Source organism: Lontra canadensis, unplaced genomic scaffold, assembly GCF_010015895.1.
Source record: "Lontra canadensis isolate GAN:19392208 unplaced genomic scaffold, GSC_riverotter_1.0 scaffold180, whole genome shotgun sequence".
Taxonomy (NCBI): domain Eukaryota; kingdom Metazoa; phylum Chordata; class Mammalia; order Carnivora; family Mustelidae; genus Lontra; species Lontra canadensis.
In genome coordinates, this window is record NW_022631174.1 from 152,215 (window position 1) to 167,046 (window position 14,832).

The following is a 14,832-nucleotide window of genomic DNA, read 5'->3' on the forward strand; positions in this document are numbered from 1 at the left end:
GCGGCCTTGCTGGCAGTGCTGCAGCCATCTGAGCTGGACCTCTGCTTGGTCAGGTGCCTGGGGATGTGACTGAAGGGAGGGGCACTCGGGGCTCCTGACACAGGGTGGTTTGTCGTGCTGGCTCCAGCGGTCCCCGACAGGGTGCTCTGGCATGGGTGGCCCCCCATGTTCGGGCACAGGCTTGCCCTGGAGCCCTGCAGGCCACTTGGGGCCCTGCTCATTCCTGCTGTGATGCTGAGAGCCCCAAAGCTGGAGCACAGATTTGCAACATCGTCTCCTCTCCCCAAACCTGGGGGTGCTGCTGAAAACCCCATGCTGATGGGGGCCAGCATTGTGCTGCCACCTGGGGGACGGGGCTTCTGGCTGTTGGGCCCAGCATGGGACACAGTGCCGGGCACCAGGGGGGCAGCTGCCAAGCCAGGGGTAGCGGCCGCTCCAGGAGCGAGTACAGCAGAGGAGGTAGCTGAACTTGGCTGGGCACTGGCACGGGTGCCCCGGGAGGCAGATGCGGGTAAGGGAACCACATAACCTGCCTGGGTGCTGCTGCCCAAGGACAGCTGGGCTAGAGCTGTGCTCAGGGCCTGGAGTGGGTCTGGAGCCTGAGCTGCCGGTTGTCCATGCTGGGGAGAGCTGTGAAGGGCTCTGGCCTGGGTGCCGCTGCCCAAGGACTGCTGGACCAGAGCTTTGCTCAGGGCCTGGAGTGGGTCTGGAGCCTGAGCTGCCGGCTGTCCATGCTGGGGAGAGCTGTGAAGGGTGCTGGCTCTGGGCCACTGCCCACCAACAGCCCTGAGTGGGGCCTGGGCAGTGGATCCCAGGTTGCCACTACCTCCAGGCAGCACAGGCAGCCCTGGGGGGACTGTGACTGAGGCCATGCTGCCCCTGGGCGGCATCAAGAGGGCCTGGGTAGATGCAAAGTTGCTCCCACTGCAGCCAGGGTGAGACCCCAAGAGGAGAGGCTGGGAAGAAGGGAAGCAGTCCATGGAGGTGACCTGAGTGTCAGAGGCTGGCAGGGGAAGAGCCACTGCAGCAGACAGGGCCAAGGCACTGGATGGCCGAGTTGGGCCACAGCTGCAGGTGGCCTCTGTGTCCTCTCGAAGAGCATCTTGGGTGCGCTGGAGAGCAGCTCTCTTTTCCCGGTCCAGGTCCTCAGCAGTCACTTGAAACCCCAGCTCAGGGGGTGATGGCAGCCTCAGAGGCTCCCCTCGCCTGCGTGGCAGCAGAGGAAACTTGCGTTTTCGGGGCCTGGAACAGTCAGCTGGGGATGAGCAGTTCCTCTGCATTGCCGTCTGCCCGGTGGTGGTATCAGCATCCTTTTCCAGCTGGTTCTTCTTCTGGCAAAGTGCAGGCTCTCCGGCAGGACACAAGGGGCTCTCCTGGCTGACTTTTTTGGGGGACCTCGGGGGCCACGAGGCCTGACTTGTGGCCAGACCCCTCCTCCTCTGCACCGGGTGGCAGACCCTGGTGGAACTGTAGGAACTCGTTATGGCATTTTGAGTGGGGCAGGAGCTCCTATGGGAGCTGGGGGACTTCTTACTGCATGGGTCTTCTGAGCTCTCTTCCCGGGGGGCCGGCTCTCAGCAGAGGCCCAGGCCTGGGCACAAAGGAAGAGAGGCCTCCATGGACCCCCAGGGGCCTAAGTGCCCCCTGTGGGGCCCCAGTGCCTTTAAGGTCCTTTGTCTGAGTCTCTAGCTGGGCCATCCCTTTGCCGCTCTCTCTGGGGTCTCTGCACACCCGCTCTGCTGTGGAGACATCGTGGACATTCCTGGGTGCTGAGGGTGGCAGCCCGGTGACGTCCCGCTTCTGCAGCACACAGGGGGTGACCGTGTCCATGATGGACTCGCAGCGGTGGCGGCAGGACACCTGTGATCCGGCAGCCGACAGCATCGCCTTCAGCCGGCAGGACCACCTGCAGGAGATGGTGAGGAGCCCCAGAAGAAAGCGCGGGGTCGCCAGGATCCCGGAATACCTTCTGCAAGCTGCTAAGACTGAGCGTGGTTGCCAGCTCATGGGGTACTTGGAGGACTGCCTGCGAGTGGACCCCGGGGCGTGGACTGCCGGGCGAGCTCTGGGCGCCAAGAGTAGTCCGCGGCCACAGTGAGCCGGGTGGGGGCGGACAAGCCCTCCTGGCAGGTGCGGACCCCTCAGAGACTGGGGCTGGGGGGAGGGGCAAGGCCTGCTCAAGGAGGTGCCCATAGAGCAGTCGGGTAAGGCCAGATGCTAAGGACAACGAACTAGGCTCGCAGCACTCTCCTTCAGCTGCCAAGTCAGGGCAGAAGGCCTAGAGCACAATGCGGGGCCTGTTGCCAGGACACAGCTTTGGAACCTGGAACCTGAGGAATGAACGCGCGTGCAGGAACCCCTGTGCACGCGCACAGCTTCTGTTGGGCCGCCGCCCAATGCATGAATCAGGCCTGCAGAGGTGCTGTGGAGGTCCTCCTTCCCCACCCTCGGGGGTTCACAGATCTCTCGGGCTTGAAGGCTGAACTGAGGGAGAGGAACGGGGGTGCAGTGGGTGCCAGCCATCTCCCCTGGCTGGGCCCAAGCACTAAGGGACAAGAGTTGGTCCCATAGCCACTCCCCTGCGGACTCATCAGGCAGGCATTTCAGGGCTACACGCATCCTCTCTTCCCTCGGCAAGTGCCCGCAGTGCCTTCTTCTCTGGGTGTCAGGCCCTTGGTTCTGGGTGACATCCTGGACAGTGGGCTCACAGTGTTGTGCGACTCTGGCATCTAGGAGATGCTCTGAAGACCTTTAGGGTTCTTTCCCCATTTTGATTAATCCAGCAACAGAGTGAAGGTGCAAGTGGGCATTCTGTCTTGCCTTTTGTCCACCATTCTTGTTCCAGTGCCCTTGGCCTGCCCTTGCCATGCTCTTCGTGTACACTTGGCACACCCACGTCTGGGTTTACACCTACAGCTGAGTCTCTCCTCTACTCTCCCTGAAGATCCCACGGACAGGATTCCATTCACAGAATTTTCCTTACTTTGTGACAGCACCCGGTGTGGAGTCTCCTTGGACAGTCCCCACAAGCACCCACTGAAACCCAAAGGGCAGTCGTTTCTGTAACACCCTCTCACGGAGACCCCAGCGGTCCCCTGGCGCGTGTGGGTCCACACAGCAACGGGTGGTAAGCCCCCCGGTCAGCTACAGCTGCGATCCTGGTGGTCTCTGGGCTTTTCTCTCTTGCTGCTGCTGCCACTCAGAACCAAATTCTCACCACTGACTGCGGCAACTGCCGTGCCAAGTTCTTCATGTCTGTTCATCCCTATTCAGTCCTCAGAGGCACTTTAAGAAGGAGGGAGTCTTCTCTTCCCTGTTCCGTAGTTGGGGACGCTGAGACACGCAGATGGTTTACCGCCTGTCCCAGGTCACCCAGCTGGTAGGCCGGTGCCAGCCTGAGCCCACGCTGAGAGCTGGGTCCTAGAGGCTTGCAGGCCTGGCTAGAACCCAGGCCCTGACCTTCCCTCATCCATATAGGTCTTAGAGCTTGCTGGACAAGGGTGAGAAGGGGGAGAAGGTGCTGAGCAGTCTCCACACTGGGACTAGGGCCTGAGCAGGGCCCGTTCCCTGTAACCTGGCCCTGACCCTGACAGCTATATTTGCAGTGTGGCCCATAGGCCGGGTGGACCCCTGTCCCCCACAGGGCCTCTTTTTGCCACTCTCCCAGGAAGTACGGTTTGGGCTTTAAGGATGCTGGCCTGAGCATGCAAGAAAGGTGGCCTGGGGGCTGAGAGATGATGCTGACTGCCCTGGACACAGTGGCAGGTAGATGGGAAAGATGTGGCAGCAAGCAGACAGAGAAGCAGAGAAGGGACAGCACTGCAGGAGGTGGTGGGAGGGGAGAGGAACAGAGGGGACTGACAACACACACACACACACACACACACACACACACACACACACACACAAACAGAGACACAGGGCAAGTAGGAAAGAGGGGAGGAGCAGCGACCCTGGGATACAGTGAGGCCATCTAGATCCTGCCCTTCCTCCTGCCTGCACGTCAGGTCCCCAGTGGGCAGGTCATCCCCGCATGTCCCAGTCTCTTCCTCATCTGCATAGCAGTTTGGTGGGACCCTGTTCCTGATTGCACAAGCGGGTTGCATCTATGGTCCCCTGTGTCCAGGCCTGGCCTAGTACCAGAGCTTTCATCCGCTCACCAGGGGCACACAGAGAAACTTTAAGCAATGACCACTCCCGAGGCCACAGACACGTTGCTGGGGGCTCAGGAGGCTGAAAACTTGGCCTAAGAAGAGAATTTCTTTCCCTGGTGCTTTGCTGCTGAAAACGATTCCCCCCAGGCCAGGAGCCAGGTGTTTTCTTGGATAGTCTGTGGCCATGGAGCAGCAGGACGACTCCCCACCCTGTATGGGAAGCCTGGGAGGTGGGTTTCTGAAATCCTGAACTGTAATCCCATCGGTAATAGTCCAACAGTTTGCTTTGGATCCAAAGGATCCAAAGATCCTCTGTATTTGAACATGCTTTCCAATTGTTCAGTAATGGGAGTCCCAACCTAACATGGCTCACATATTTTTATATGTGGGTATAGATTTTTATCTGTCTGTAGAGAAAAATGACAAAATTCTTTGTTTTTAGGGGTTATTTCTCATACCTGAATTCATCTCTACACCCAGGGTGGGACTCAAACTCACAACCCTGAGACCAAGCATCACACACTCCACCGAATGAGCCATCCGGGCAGCTCGTCATTTTAGAGGTTATTTCTAAAATTCTGCCTTAAAATTTTTTAAAGATTTTATTTACTTATTTGTCAGAGAGAGATGGAGAGCACAAGCAGTGGGCAGGGACCGAGGCAGAGGGAGAAGCAGACTCCCCTTTGAGCAGCGAGCCCAATGCAGGACTCCATTCCAGGATGCTGGCGTCATGACCTGAGAAGGCAGATGCTTAACACACTGAACCAGTCGGGTGTCCTGAAAATTCTGCTTTGAAATGTAACCTGGGCAATCATCAATTTATTTATTTTATTAATAGTTTTATTATTATTAATTTTTAATATTTTATTTTAAAATTAAATTTATTTTCTTTTCTTTAATTAATTTTATTTTTTATTTATTTTATAATTCGTTTTTATCATTTATTTAAGATTTAGATTTATTTATTTAAGATTTATTTATTTATTATTTATTATTTATTTGTTTAAGATTTTTGAAATTTATTTAACACAGAGAGAGATAGAGGTCACAAGTAGACAAAGAGACAGGCAGAGGGATATGGGGAAGCAGGCTCCCTGCTGTGCAGACAGCCCAATGTGGGGCTTGATCCCAGGATCCTGGGATCACGACCTGAGCCGAAGGCAGAGGATTAACCCACTGAGCCACCCAGGTACCCTAGATTCATTAACAAGTTACGTTACAATAAAAAGGTCACCTTTTAGAGTGCAGTCTGGAGGATAGTTTGATTTTTCAGTGGGGTGAGCTGTTGGGGTCTTGGAAAATGACAGGGTCCTTATGGAGCTCAGTCTGAAGTTGCTGTACCAGTTAACAATGGACAGGGTCTGATCGTAGAGCTTAATGTTACCTCTATTATCACCTGTGACAATATAGCTGAAATGGAGAAAAACATCTGTTTGGGAACAAATAGTAGTAAGTACCATCTCCTGAACAGCTCATTTTGTGTCCAGCTCTGGACTCCAGGTGTTGTACAAATTTCACTTTAATACTGTCCTATGAGGCTGATTTTACAGTTGCTCCACTTTATATCTGGGGAACTAAGGTTCGGAGAAGTTGAGAAATTTGCTCAAGGCCTGGGGTGGCCAGATTTAGCAAATAAAAAATGCAGAATCCCCAATGAAATTTGTATTCCAGTGAAACAAGCAGTAATCTTTCAGTAGAAGTATGTCCCAAATACCGCTGGGGACCAACTTACACACAGCAGCCCCATCAGGCCCTGTGGCTAGACTGTGCAGGGACCCAGGTGTACCTAATGCAAAGCACACGCTCTGTCTTGCTCTCCTCTCCCTGCCCTCTCCCATCAGCCACGTGCAGTGGCAGTGGGCATTGATTGACATTCTCTGCCATGAGACCACAGAGGACACAAGAGTCCGTCCACCAACCCTCTGAAATCACACAGCTTGGCAAAAGCACACAATCCACTTTACAGGAGGGTACTGCTCTCAGAGCCATATAAAACCCTGCCCAGGGGTCACAGCCAAAGGCAGTGTCCTGTGACATAATGGCTTTTATTTCCAGTTCTCAGATCCATCCCAAATGTTTTTCTTTTTTAAGCTTCTGGCATAAGTCTAATCACGGTGGGGGGGTCAGGATGGGGGATGAATTTCCTATTATAGATGCAAAGTGATTAAATGCAGTTTCTGATTAATAAGCTAGGCAGGTGGACAGAGTAATTGGCGAGAACATCTTTCACTGCCCTCTGCTGGAAAGAAATGGCAAAACAGGCCAAGTGTTTCCAAGATCCTTGGTGGGCTCCCTGGTCCTGGCTGGGTTTTATTTACCATGGAGAGAGGGGAGAACAGGCCTGGTCTTCACTGGGCCCTAGCCCCCCATCTCATTAAAGGCTGATTCATCATCAGCTGCAATTATTCTACTGTATTTTCCACACCGCTGAATGAGCACAATTTGCATTTCTCTTTGTAAAGACATGCCAGGACCTCACCACTCTCTGTATTAAAAGAAATGAAAAAAAAAAAGCAGGGTTTTTGGAAAGCAGATGGCACAGTGACTCCAAACACATGGCCCTGGTCCCTGTCATGAGGCAGAGTACTCCATCCTGTCGGGAACTTCTCAAGCATACTGATAATGACGATTTCATCTAGAGCTCCCCTGTGCCAGACAAGGTGCTAGAGTTTTACGTGGCTTGTCTCACAAAAATTCTCATAAAATCACCCTGAGGGAGAGTGTCGTCATGCCCATTTTGCTTGTGGAAAAATGGAGGCTCAGCCAAGTTAAGTCCCTTGCCCCAAGTCATTCAGCAAGGCAGGGATACGTCTGGAATGTGAACCCCTTTCTGTCTGAGACTAAGGCCTTTAATGACCCTCTCTGAGCCCCCACAGCCTCTTCAGTCAGCAAACTTTATAAAGTTCTATTGTATTTCATCTTTTCATAACGGGTAAGTTGTTTTGTAATCAGAAGAAACAATATACTTATTTATGTCATTTCCTTAAAATTAAAGTACATAATATTTAGGGTTAAAGTGACGCTAATTAGTGTGGAAGGAAAAAAACAAGTTTTTGTTTCACCAACACAAAGGGGTTCTTTAAAAGTAATACATGGCGATGATTTAAAAAAAAAAAAAAGGCAAACCAGGGAGGAGTCAAGATGGCAGAGAAGTAGCAGGCTGAGACAACATCAGATAGCAGGAGATCAGCAAGATAGCTTATCAAACCATCCCAAACACCTACAAATCCAACAGGAGACCGAATAGAAGAGGAGCAGCAATTCTAGAAACAGAAAATCGACCACTTTCTGAAAGGTAGGACCAGCGGAGAAGTGAATCCAAAGCGCAGAGGGAGGGGCCGGCTTCCAGCAAGAAGCAGAGCAATGGAGCACAAAATCAGAACTTTTAAAAGTCGGCTCCACTGGGTGACACCGCTCCAGAGGCTAAGCCGGGTGAAGCCATGCCAGGAGAGCGTGGCCTCAGGTCCCTCAGTCTAACAGAAGGATTGGGGCTGTCTGAGTGTTGCAGAGCTCATAGGTATTAGAGTGGGGAAGCCGGCTACAGAGATGGGAGTTGAGGAGCGAGCTCTCAGCTTGGGGTTACCTTATTGTCATCCAGGGCACAGGCCACTGCTCTGTGAGCAGGGACCCCTCAAGATCTGGGGAAACCCCCCTGGAAGAACTCAGAGATCTGTGAGGTTTGGAGACTCCAGGCAGGGATGTGTGCCAGAGACACAGAAGCTTAGTCACAGGTTGGAGGACAGGGAGACTAGAGTGATTCAGTGCTTTTCTCCAAGGGCACACTGAGGAGCAGGGCACCGAGCTATCGGCTCCTCTGGGCCAGAGATTGGGAGGCCGCCATTTTCATTCCTGACCTCTGGAACTCTACAGAAAGTGTTCAGGGATAGTGAACCCGAGCGGATTACTTAGCCTTGCCCCTGGTAAGGGCGGTGCATTTCCACCTTGGGCAAATACACTTGAGAATCACTATAATATGCCTCTCCCCAGAAGGTCAACCAGAAATCCAGCCAAGACCAAGTTCATGTACCAAGAGAACAGCGGAATTCCAGAGGAGGAGAAAGCAAAGCATAGAATTCATGGCTTTCTCCCCATGATTCTTTAGTCTTGCAAAGTTAATAATTTTTTTAATTTTATTTTTTTTCTTCCACTAAATTTTTTTTTAACTTTTACCCTTTCCTCTTTTAACATTTTTAACTAGTGTCTCTTAACAATACCTTTCATAAAAAAATATTTTTAGGAACCTTCATTATTAAAGTCATATTTTATCCTTCATTGTATCTAACTTTATTTTTTGTTGACACATAGGGTTTTTTCTTCTAAAAAAAAATTTGGGTTACAACTTCTTCTGATAGATCAAAATACACCCTAAATCTAGCACAGGGCTTTGTTATAGTCTCCAGCCTGAGCAAATTGTCTCCAATTTCTTTTTTTTTTTTTAATTCTCCCAACCAATTTATCCTTATCAACTCCTTTTATAGAAATTAAAAAAAAAATTTCCATCTTTATAATCATATTCCATCCCTTCATTGTGTTTACCCTTATATATGTTTTTCATTCTTTAAAATTTTGGGAGGTAGTTTCTTCTAAGAGACCAAAATACTCCCAAAATTAAGTGGGTGACCCTGTTCTATTCAACAGTCTAATATATGTTTTTCTTTATTTGTTTACTGTTTAAATTTTTTTTTTCTGAACTTCTTTTTACCTCCTTTCTTTCCCCCATGATTTGGTGTCTCTTCTGATTTGGTTAAAGCACATTTTCCTGGGGTCTTTGCCACTCTTTTAGTATTTTATTCACTCCTTCATATATTCTTATCTGGATAAAATGACAAGGCAGAAAAACTCACCACAAAAAAAAAAAGAGGCAGTACTGAAGGCTAGGGACCTAATCAATATGGACATTGGTAATATGTCAGATCTAGAGTTCAGAATGATGATTCTCAAGGTGCTAGCCAGGCTTGAAAAAGGCATGGAAGATATTAGAGAAACCTGTCTGGAGAAATAAAAGCCCTTTCTGGAGAAATAAAAGAACTAAAATCAACCAAGTTGAAATAAAAAAAAGCTGTTAATGAGGTGCAATAAAAAAAATGGAGGCTCTCACTGCTAAAATAAATGAGGCAGAAGAGAGAATTAGTGATATAGAGGACCAAATGACAGAGAATAAAGAAGCTGAGCAAAAGAGAGACAAACAACTACTGGACTATGAGGGGAGAAAACGAGAGATAAATGATACCATAAGATGAAACAACGTCAGAATAATTGGGATTCCAGAAGAAGAAGAAAGAGAGAGGGGAGCAGATGTATATTGGAGAGAATTATTGTAGAGAATTTCCCTAATACGGCAAAGGGAAAAAGCATCAAAATCCAGGAGGTGCAGAGAACCTCCCTCAAAATAAGTAAGAATAAGTCCACACCTTGTCATCTAATAGTAAAATTTACAAGTCTTAGCGACAAAGAGAAAATCCTTAAAGCATCACAGGACAAGAAGTCTGTAAAATACAATGGTAAAAAACATTAGATTGGCAGCAGACTTATCGACAGAGACCTGGCAGGCCAGAAAGAACTGGCATGATATATTCAGAGCACTAAATGACAAAAACATGAAGCCAAGAATCCTATATCCAGCTAGGCTATCATTGAAAATAGAAGGAGAGATAAAAACCTTCCAGGACAAACAAAAACAAAGAATTTGTAAACACCAAACCAGCTCTACAGGGTATATTGAAAGGGGTCCTCTAAGCAATGAGAGAGCCCAAAAATAGTAGACCAGAAAGGAACAGAGACAATATATAGTAATAGTCACCATAGAGGCAATATAATGGCATTAAATTCATATCTCTCAATAGTTACCTGGAATGTAAATGGGCTAAATGCCCCAATCAAAAGACACAGGGTATCAGAATGGATTAAAAAAAAAATCAATAAGTTGTCTATGAGAAACTCATTTTAGACCCAAAGTCACCTCCAGATTTAAAGTGAGGGGGTGGAAAAGAATTTACCATGCAAATGGACATCAAAAGAAAGCTGGGGTGGCAATCCTTATATCAGATCAATTAGATTTTAAGCCAAAGACTATAGTAAGAGACGAGGAAGGACACTATATCATACTCAAAGTGTCTGTCCAGGAAGAAGATCTAACAAGTTTAAATATCTATGCCCCTATCATGGGAGCAGCCAACTATATAAACCAATTAAGAACAAAATCAAAGAAACACATCGACCATAATACAAAAATAGTAGGAGATTTTAACACTCCCCTCACTGAAATGGGCAGATCATCCGAGCAAAAGATCAACAAGGAAATAAAGGCCTTAATGACACACTGGACCAGATAGATATCACAGATATATTCAGAACATTCCATCCCAAAGCAACAGAATACACATTCTTCTCTAGTGCAAATGGAACATTCTCCAGAATAGATGACATCCTGGGCCACACAACTGGTATCAGAAGATTGGGATCAATCCCTGCATATTTTCAGATCACTGCTCTGAAGGTAGAACTCAATCACAAGAGGAAAGTTGGAAAGAACCCAAATACATGGAGACTAAACAGCATCCTTCTAAAGAATGAATGGGTCAACCAGGAAATTAAAGGAGAATTGAAAAAACTCATGGAAACAAATGATAATGAAAACACAATGGTTCAAAATCTGTGTGACACAGCAAAGGCAGTCCTGAGATGAAAATATATAGCGGTACAAGCATTTCTCAAGAAACAAGAAAGTTCTCCAATGAACAACCTAACCCTACACCTAAAGGAGCGGGAGATAAAACAGCAGAGAAAGCCTAAACCCATCAGGAGAAGAGAAATCACAAAGATCAGAGCAGAAATCAATGAAATAGAAACCAGAAAAACAATAGAACAAATCAACGAAACTAGGAGCTGATTCTTTGAAAGAATTAATAAGATTGATAAAACCCTGGCCAGACTTATCAAAAAGAAAACAGAACGGACCCAAATAAGTGAAATCATGAATGAAAGAGGAGAGATCACAAAAAACACCAAAGATATACGAACAATTATAAGAACATATTATGAGCAATTCTATGCCAGCAAATTTGACAATCTGGAAGAAATGGATGCATTCCTAGAGACATATAAACTACCACAACCGAACCAGGAAGAAATAGTAAACCTGAACAGACCCATAACCAGTAAGGAGATTGAAACATTCATCAAAAATCTCCAAACAAACAAGAGCCCAGGGCCAGACAGCTTCCCAGGGGAATTCTACCAAATATTTAAAGAAGAATTAATTCCCATTTCCTGAAGCTGTTCCAAAAAAAAAAAAAAAATAGAAATGGAAGGAAAACTTCCAAACTCATTTTATGAGGCTAGCATTACCTTGATCCCCAAACCAGACAAGGATTCCATCAAAAAAGAGAACTACAGACCAATACCCTTGATGAACAGAGATGGGAAAATTCTCACCAAAATACTATCCAATAGGATCCAACAGTACATTAAAAGGATTATTCACCATGACGAAGTGAGATTTATCCCAGGGCTGCAAGGTCGGTTCAACATCTGCAAATCAACCAATGTGATACAATACATTATTAAAAGAAAGAACAAGAAACATATGATACTCTCAATAGATGCTGAAAAAGCATTTGAGAAAGCACAGCATCCCTTCCTGATCAAAACTCTTCAAAGTGTAGGGATGGAGGGCACATACCTCAATATCATCAAAGCCATTTATGAAAAACCCACTGCAAATATCATTCTCAATGGAGAAAAACTGAGAGCTTTTCTACTAAGGTCAGGAACACGGCAGGGATATCCATTATCACCACTCCTATTCAACATAGTACTAGAAGTCCTAGCCTCAGCCATCAGACAACAATAAGAAATTAAAGGCATCCAAATCAGCAAAGAAGAAGTCAAACTATCACTCTTTGCAAATGATATGATACTATATGTGGAAAACCCAAAGACTCCACTCCAAATCTGCTAGAATTTGTACAGGAATTCAGTAAAGTGTCAGGATATAAAATCAATGCACAGAAATCAGTTGCATTTCTCTACACCAACAACAAGACAGAAGAAAGAGAAATTAAGGAGTCAATCCCATTTACAATTGTACCCAAAACCATAAGATACCTAGGAACAAACCGAACCAAAGAGGCAAGGATCTATACTCAGAAAACTATAAAGAACTCATGAAAGAAATTGAGGAAGACACAAAGAAATGGAAAAATGTTCCATGTTCCTTGATTGGAAGAACAAATATTGTGAAAATGTCTATGCTACCTAAAGCAATCTACACATTTAATGCAATTCCTATCAAAATCCCACCCATTTTTTTTTCAAAGAAATGGAACAAATAATCCTAAAATTTATATGGAACCAAAAAAGATTTCGAATAGCCAGAGGAATATTGAAAAAGAAAACCAAAGTTGGGGGCATCACCATTCCAGACTTCAAGCTCTGTTACAAAACTGTCATCATCAAGAAAGTATGGTATTGGCACAAAAACAGACACATAGATCAATGGAACAGAATAGAGAGCCCAGAAATAGACCCTCAACTCTATGGTCAACTAATCTTTGACAAAGCAGGAAAGAATGTCCAATGGAAAAAAGAAAGCCTCTTCAACAAATGGTGTTAGGGAAATGGGACAGCCACATGCAGAAAAATGAAACTGGACCATTTCCTTATACCACACACGAAAATAGACTCAAAATGGATGAAGGACATCAATGTGAGAAAGGAATCCATCAAAATCTTTGAGGAGAACACAGGCAGCAACCTCTTTGACCTCAGCCGCAGCAACTTCTTCCTAGGAACATCGCCAAAGGCAAGGGAAGCAAGGACGAAAATGAACTATTGGGATTTCATCACAATCAAATGCTTTTGCACAGCAAAGGAAACAGTTAACAAAACCAAAAGACAACTGACAGAATGGGAGAAGATATTTGCAAATGACATATCAGATAAAGGGCTAGTATCCAAAATCTATAAAGAACTTATCAAACTCAACACCCAAAGAACAAATAATCCAATCAAGAAACGGGCAGAGGACATGAACAGACATTTCTGCAAAGAAGACATCCAGATGGCCAACAGACACATGAAAAAGTGCTCCACATCACTCGGCATCAGGGAAATACAAATCAAAACCACAATGAGATACCACCTCACACCAGTCAGAATGGCTAAAATTAACAAGTCAGGAAATGACAGATGCTGGCGAGGATGCGGAGAAAGGGGAACCCTCCTACACTGTTGGTGGGAATGCAAGCTGGTGCAACCGCTCTGGAAAACAGCATGGAGGTTGCTCAAAAAGTTGAAGATAGAGCTACCCTATGACCCAGCAATTGCACTATTGTGTATTTATCCTAAAGATACAAACGTGGTGATCCGAAGGGGCACGTGCACCCAAATTTTTAAAGCAGCAATGTCCACAATAGCCAAACTATGGAAAGAACCTAGATGTCCATCAACAGATGAATGGATAAAGAAGATGTGGTGTATATATATACAATGGAATACTATGCAGCCATCAAAAGAAATGAATTCTTGCAATTTGCGATGACATGGATGGAACTAAAGGGTATTATGCTTAGCTAAATAAATCAATTGGAAAAAGACAACTCTCATATGATCTCCCTGATATGAGGAAGTGGAGATGCAACGTGGGGGATTTGGGGGGTAGGAAAGAATAAATGACACAAGATGGGATCGGGAGGGAGACAAACCATAAGAGACTCTTAATCTCACAAAACAAACTGAGAGTTGCTGCGGGGAGGGGGTTAGGGAGAGGGTGGTAGGGTTTTGGACATTGGGGAGGGTATGTGCTATGGTGAGTGTTGGGAAGTGTGTAAACCTGGTGATTCACAAACCTGTACCCCTGGGGCTAATAATGCATTATATGTTTATAAAAATAAAAAAAAATTTAAAAAGCAAACCAATTAGTACAAATGAGATCAAAAGAAGAGGTAAAGTCACCCCCACCCTTGATCCCACTTCTCTGTTCTTTTCCTCAAAGGCACCACACATTCCCAGTTAATAAGGAATTTCTCCATAAATATTCACTGTATATACGAAATATGTGTATAGATCCAAAAGGGTTATAATATACTTTGGTAATCACTGATAGCTGCTTTTTTATTAAGTTAATTATAAATCAACTGTAGTGAGCATAGTGATGCCCTCATTCTGAAAATGAACCAATTTACAAGGTTTGATTTGAGGAAAGCCCACAGAGGTGGAGGTAGGCTATGGTGGGCAGTGGATATCCCAGACAACCAGCTTCCCTTCCATTGTCGTGGAAAGTATTAGTGTTAAATTCAAATGAAAGACTGATTGGCTAAATTTTCCCATGAGCTTGTTGAAGGTCTGCATTTCAGAAGACAGATTACACATTACATTGGTGATAAATATAAAACAAAGCATTTGTCAGTATAGCATATTTTATAATATTACATTGATTTGCAGTAGGAAGAAAGATAAAATCAACAAACCAAGCACTAGGAAATCTCTTCCCCATGAATTGTCATGGTGCAGGCCATTCTGAACCTCTGAAGGTTTGCTAGGAGCAAGTGAAGGGCTATGTACAGGGTTCACTAAACTGTTTGCTTCAAGCAAATGAAAAAGGGTTTAACCACTTTTTTATACCTGTTTAACTTCTCTTACCGAGGTTTCAGAGACTGATAAAAGAAACTAATGTCTG

General features: G+C 45.9%; 1 protein-coding gene across 1 annotated transcript in view; it reads right to left on the minus strand.

Annotated features, from left to right (window-relative positions):
• Positions 1–2,217: 2,217 nt before the first annotated feature.
• The window catches only part of LOC116860642 (cilia- and flagella-associated protein 251-like), a 46,233-nt gene continuing 33,618 nt past the window's right edge, over positions 2,218–14,832 (minus strand). The window contains 3 exon segments of the mRNA XM_032846764.1: positions 2,218–2,545; positions 5,370–5,567; positions 14,287–14,498. Of these exon segments, the coding sequence (XP_032702655.1) occupies positions 2,218–2,545; positions 5,370–5,567; positions 14,287–14,498 (738 nt within the window).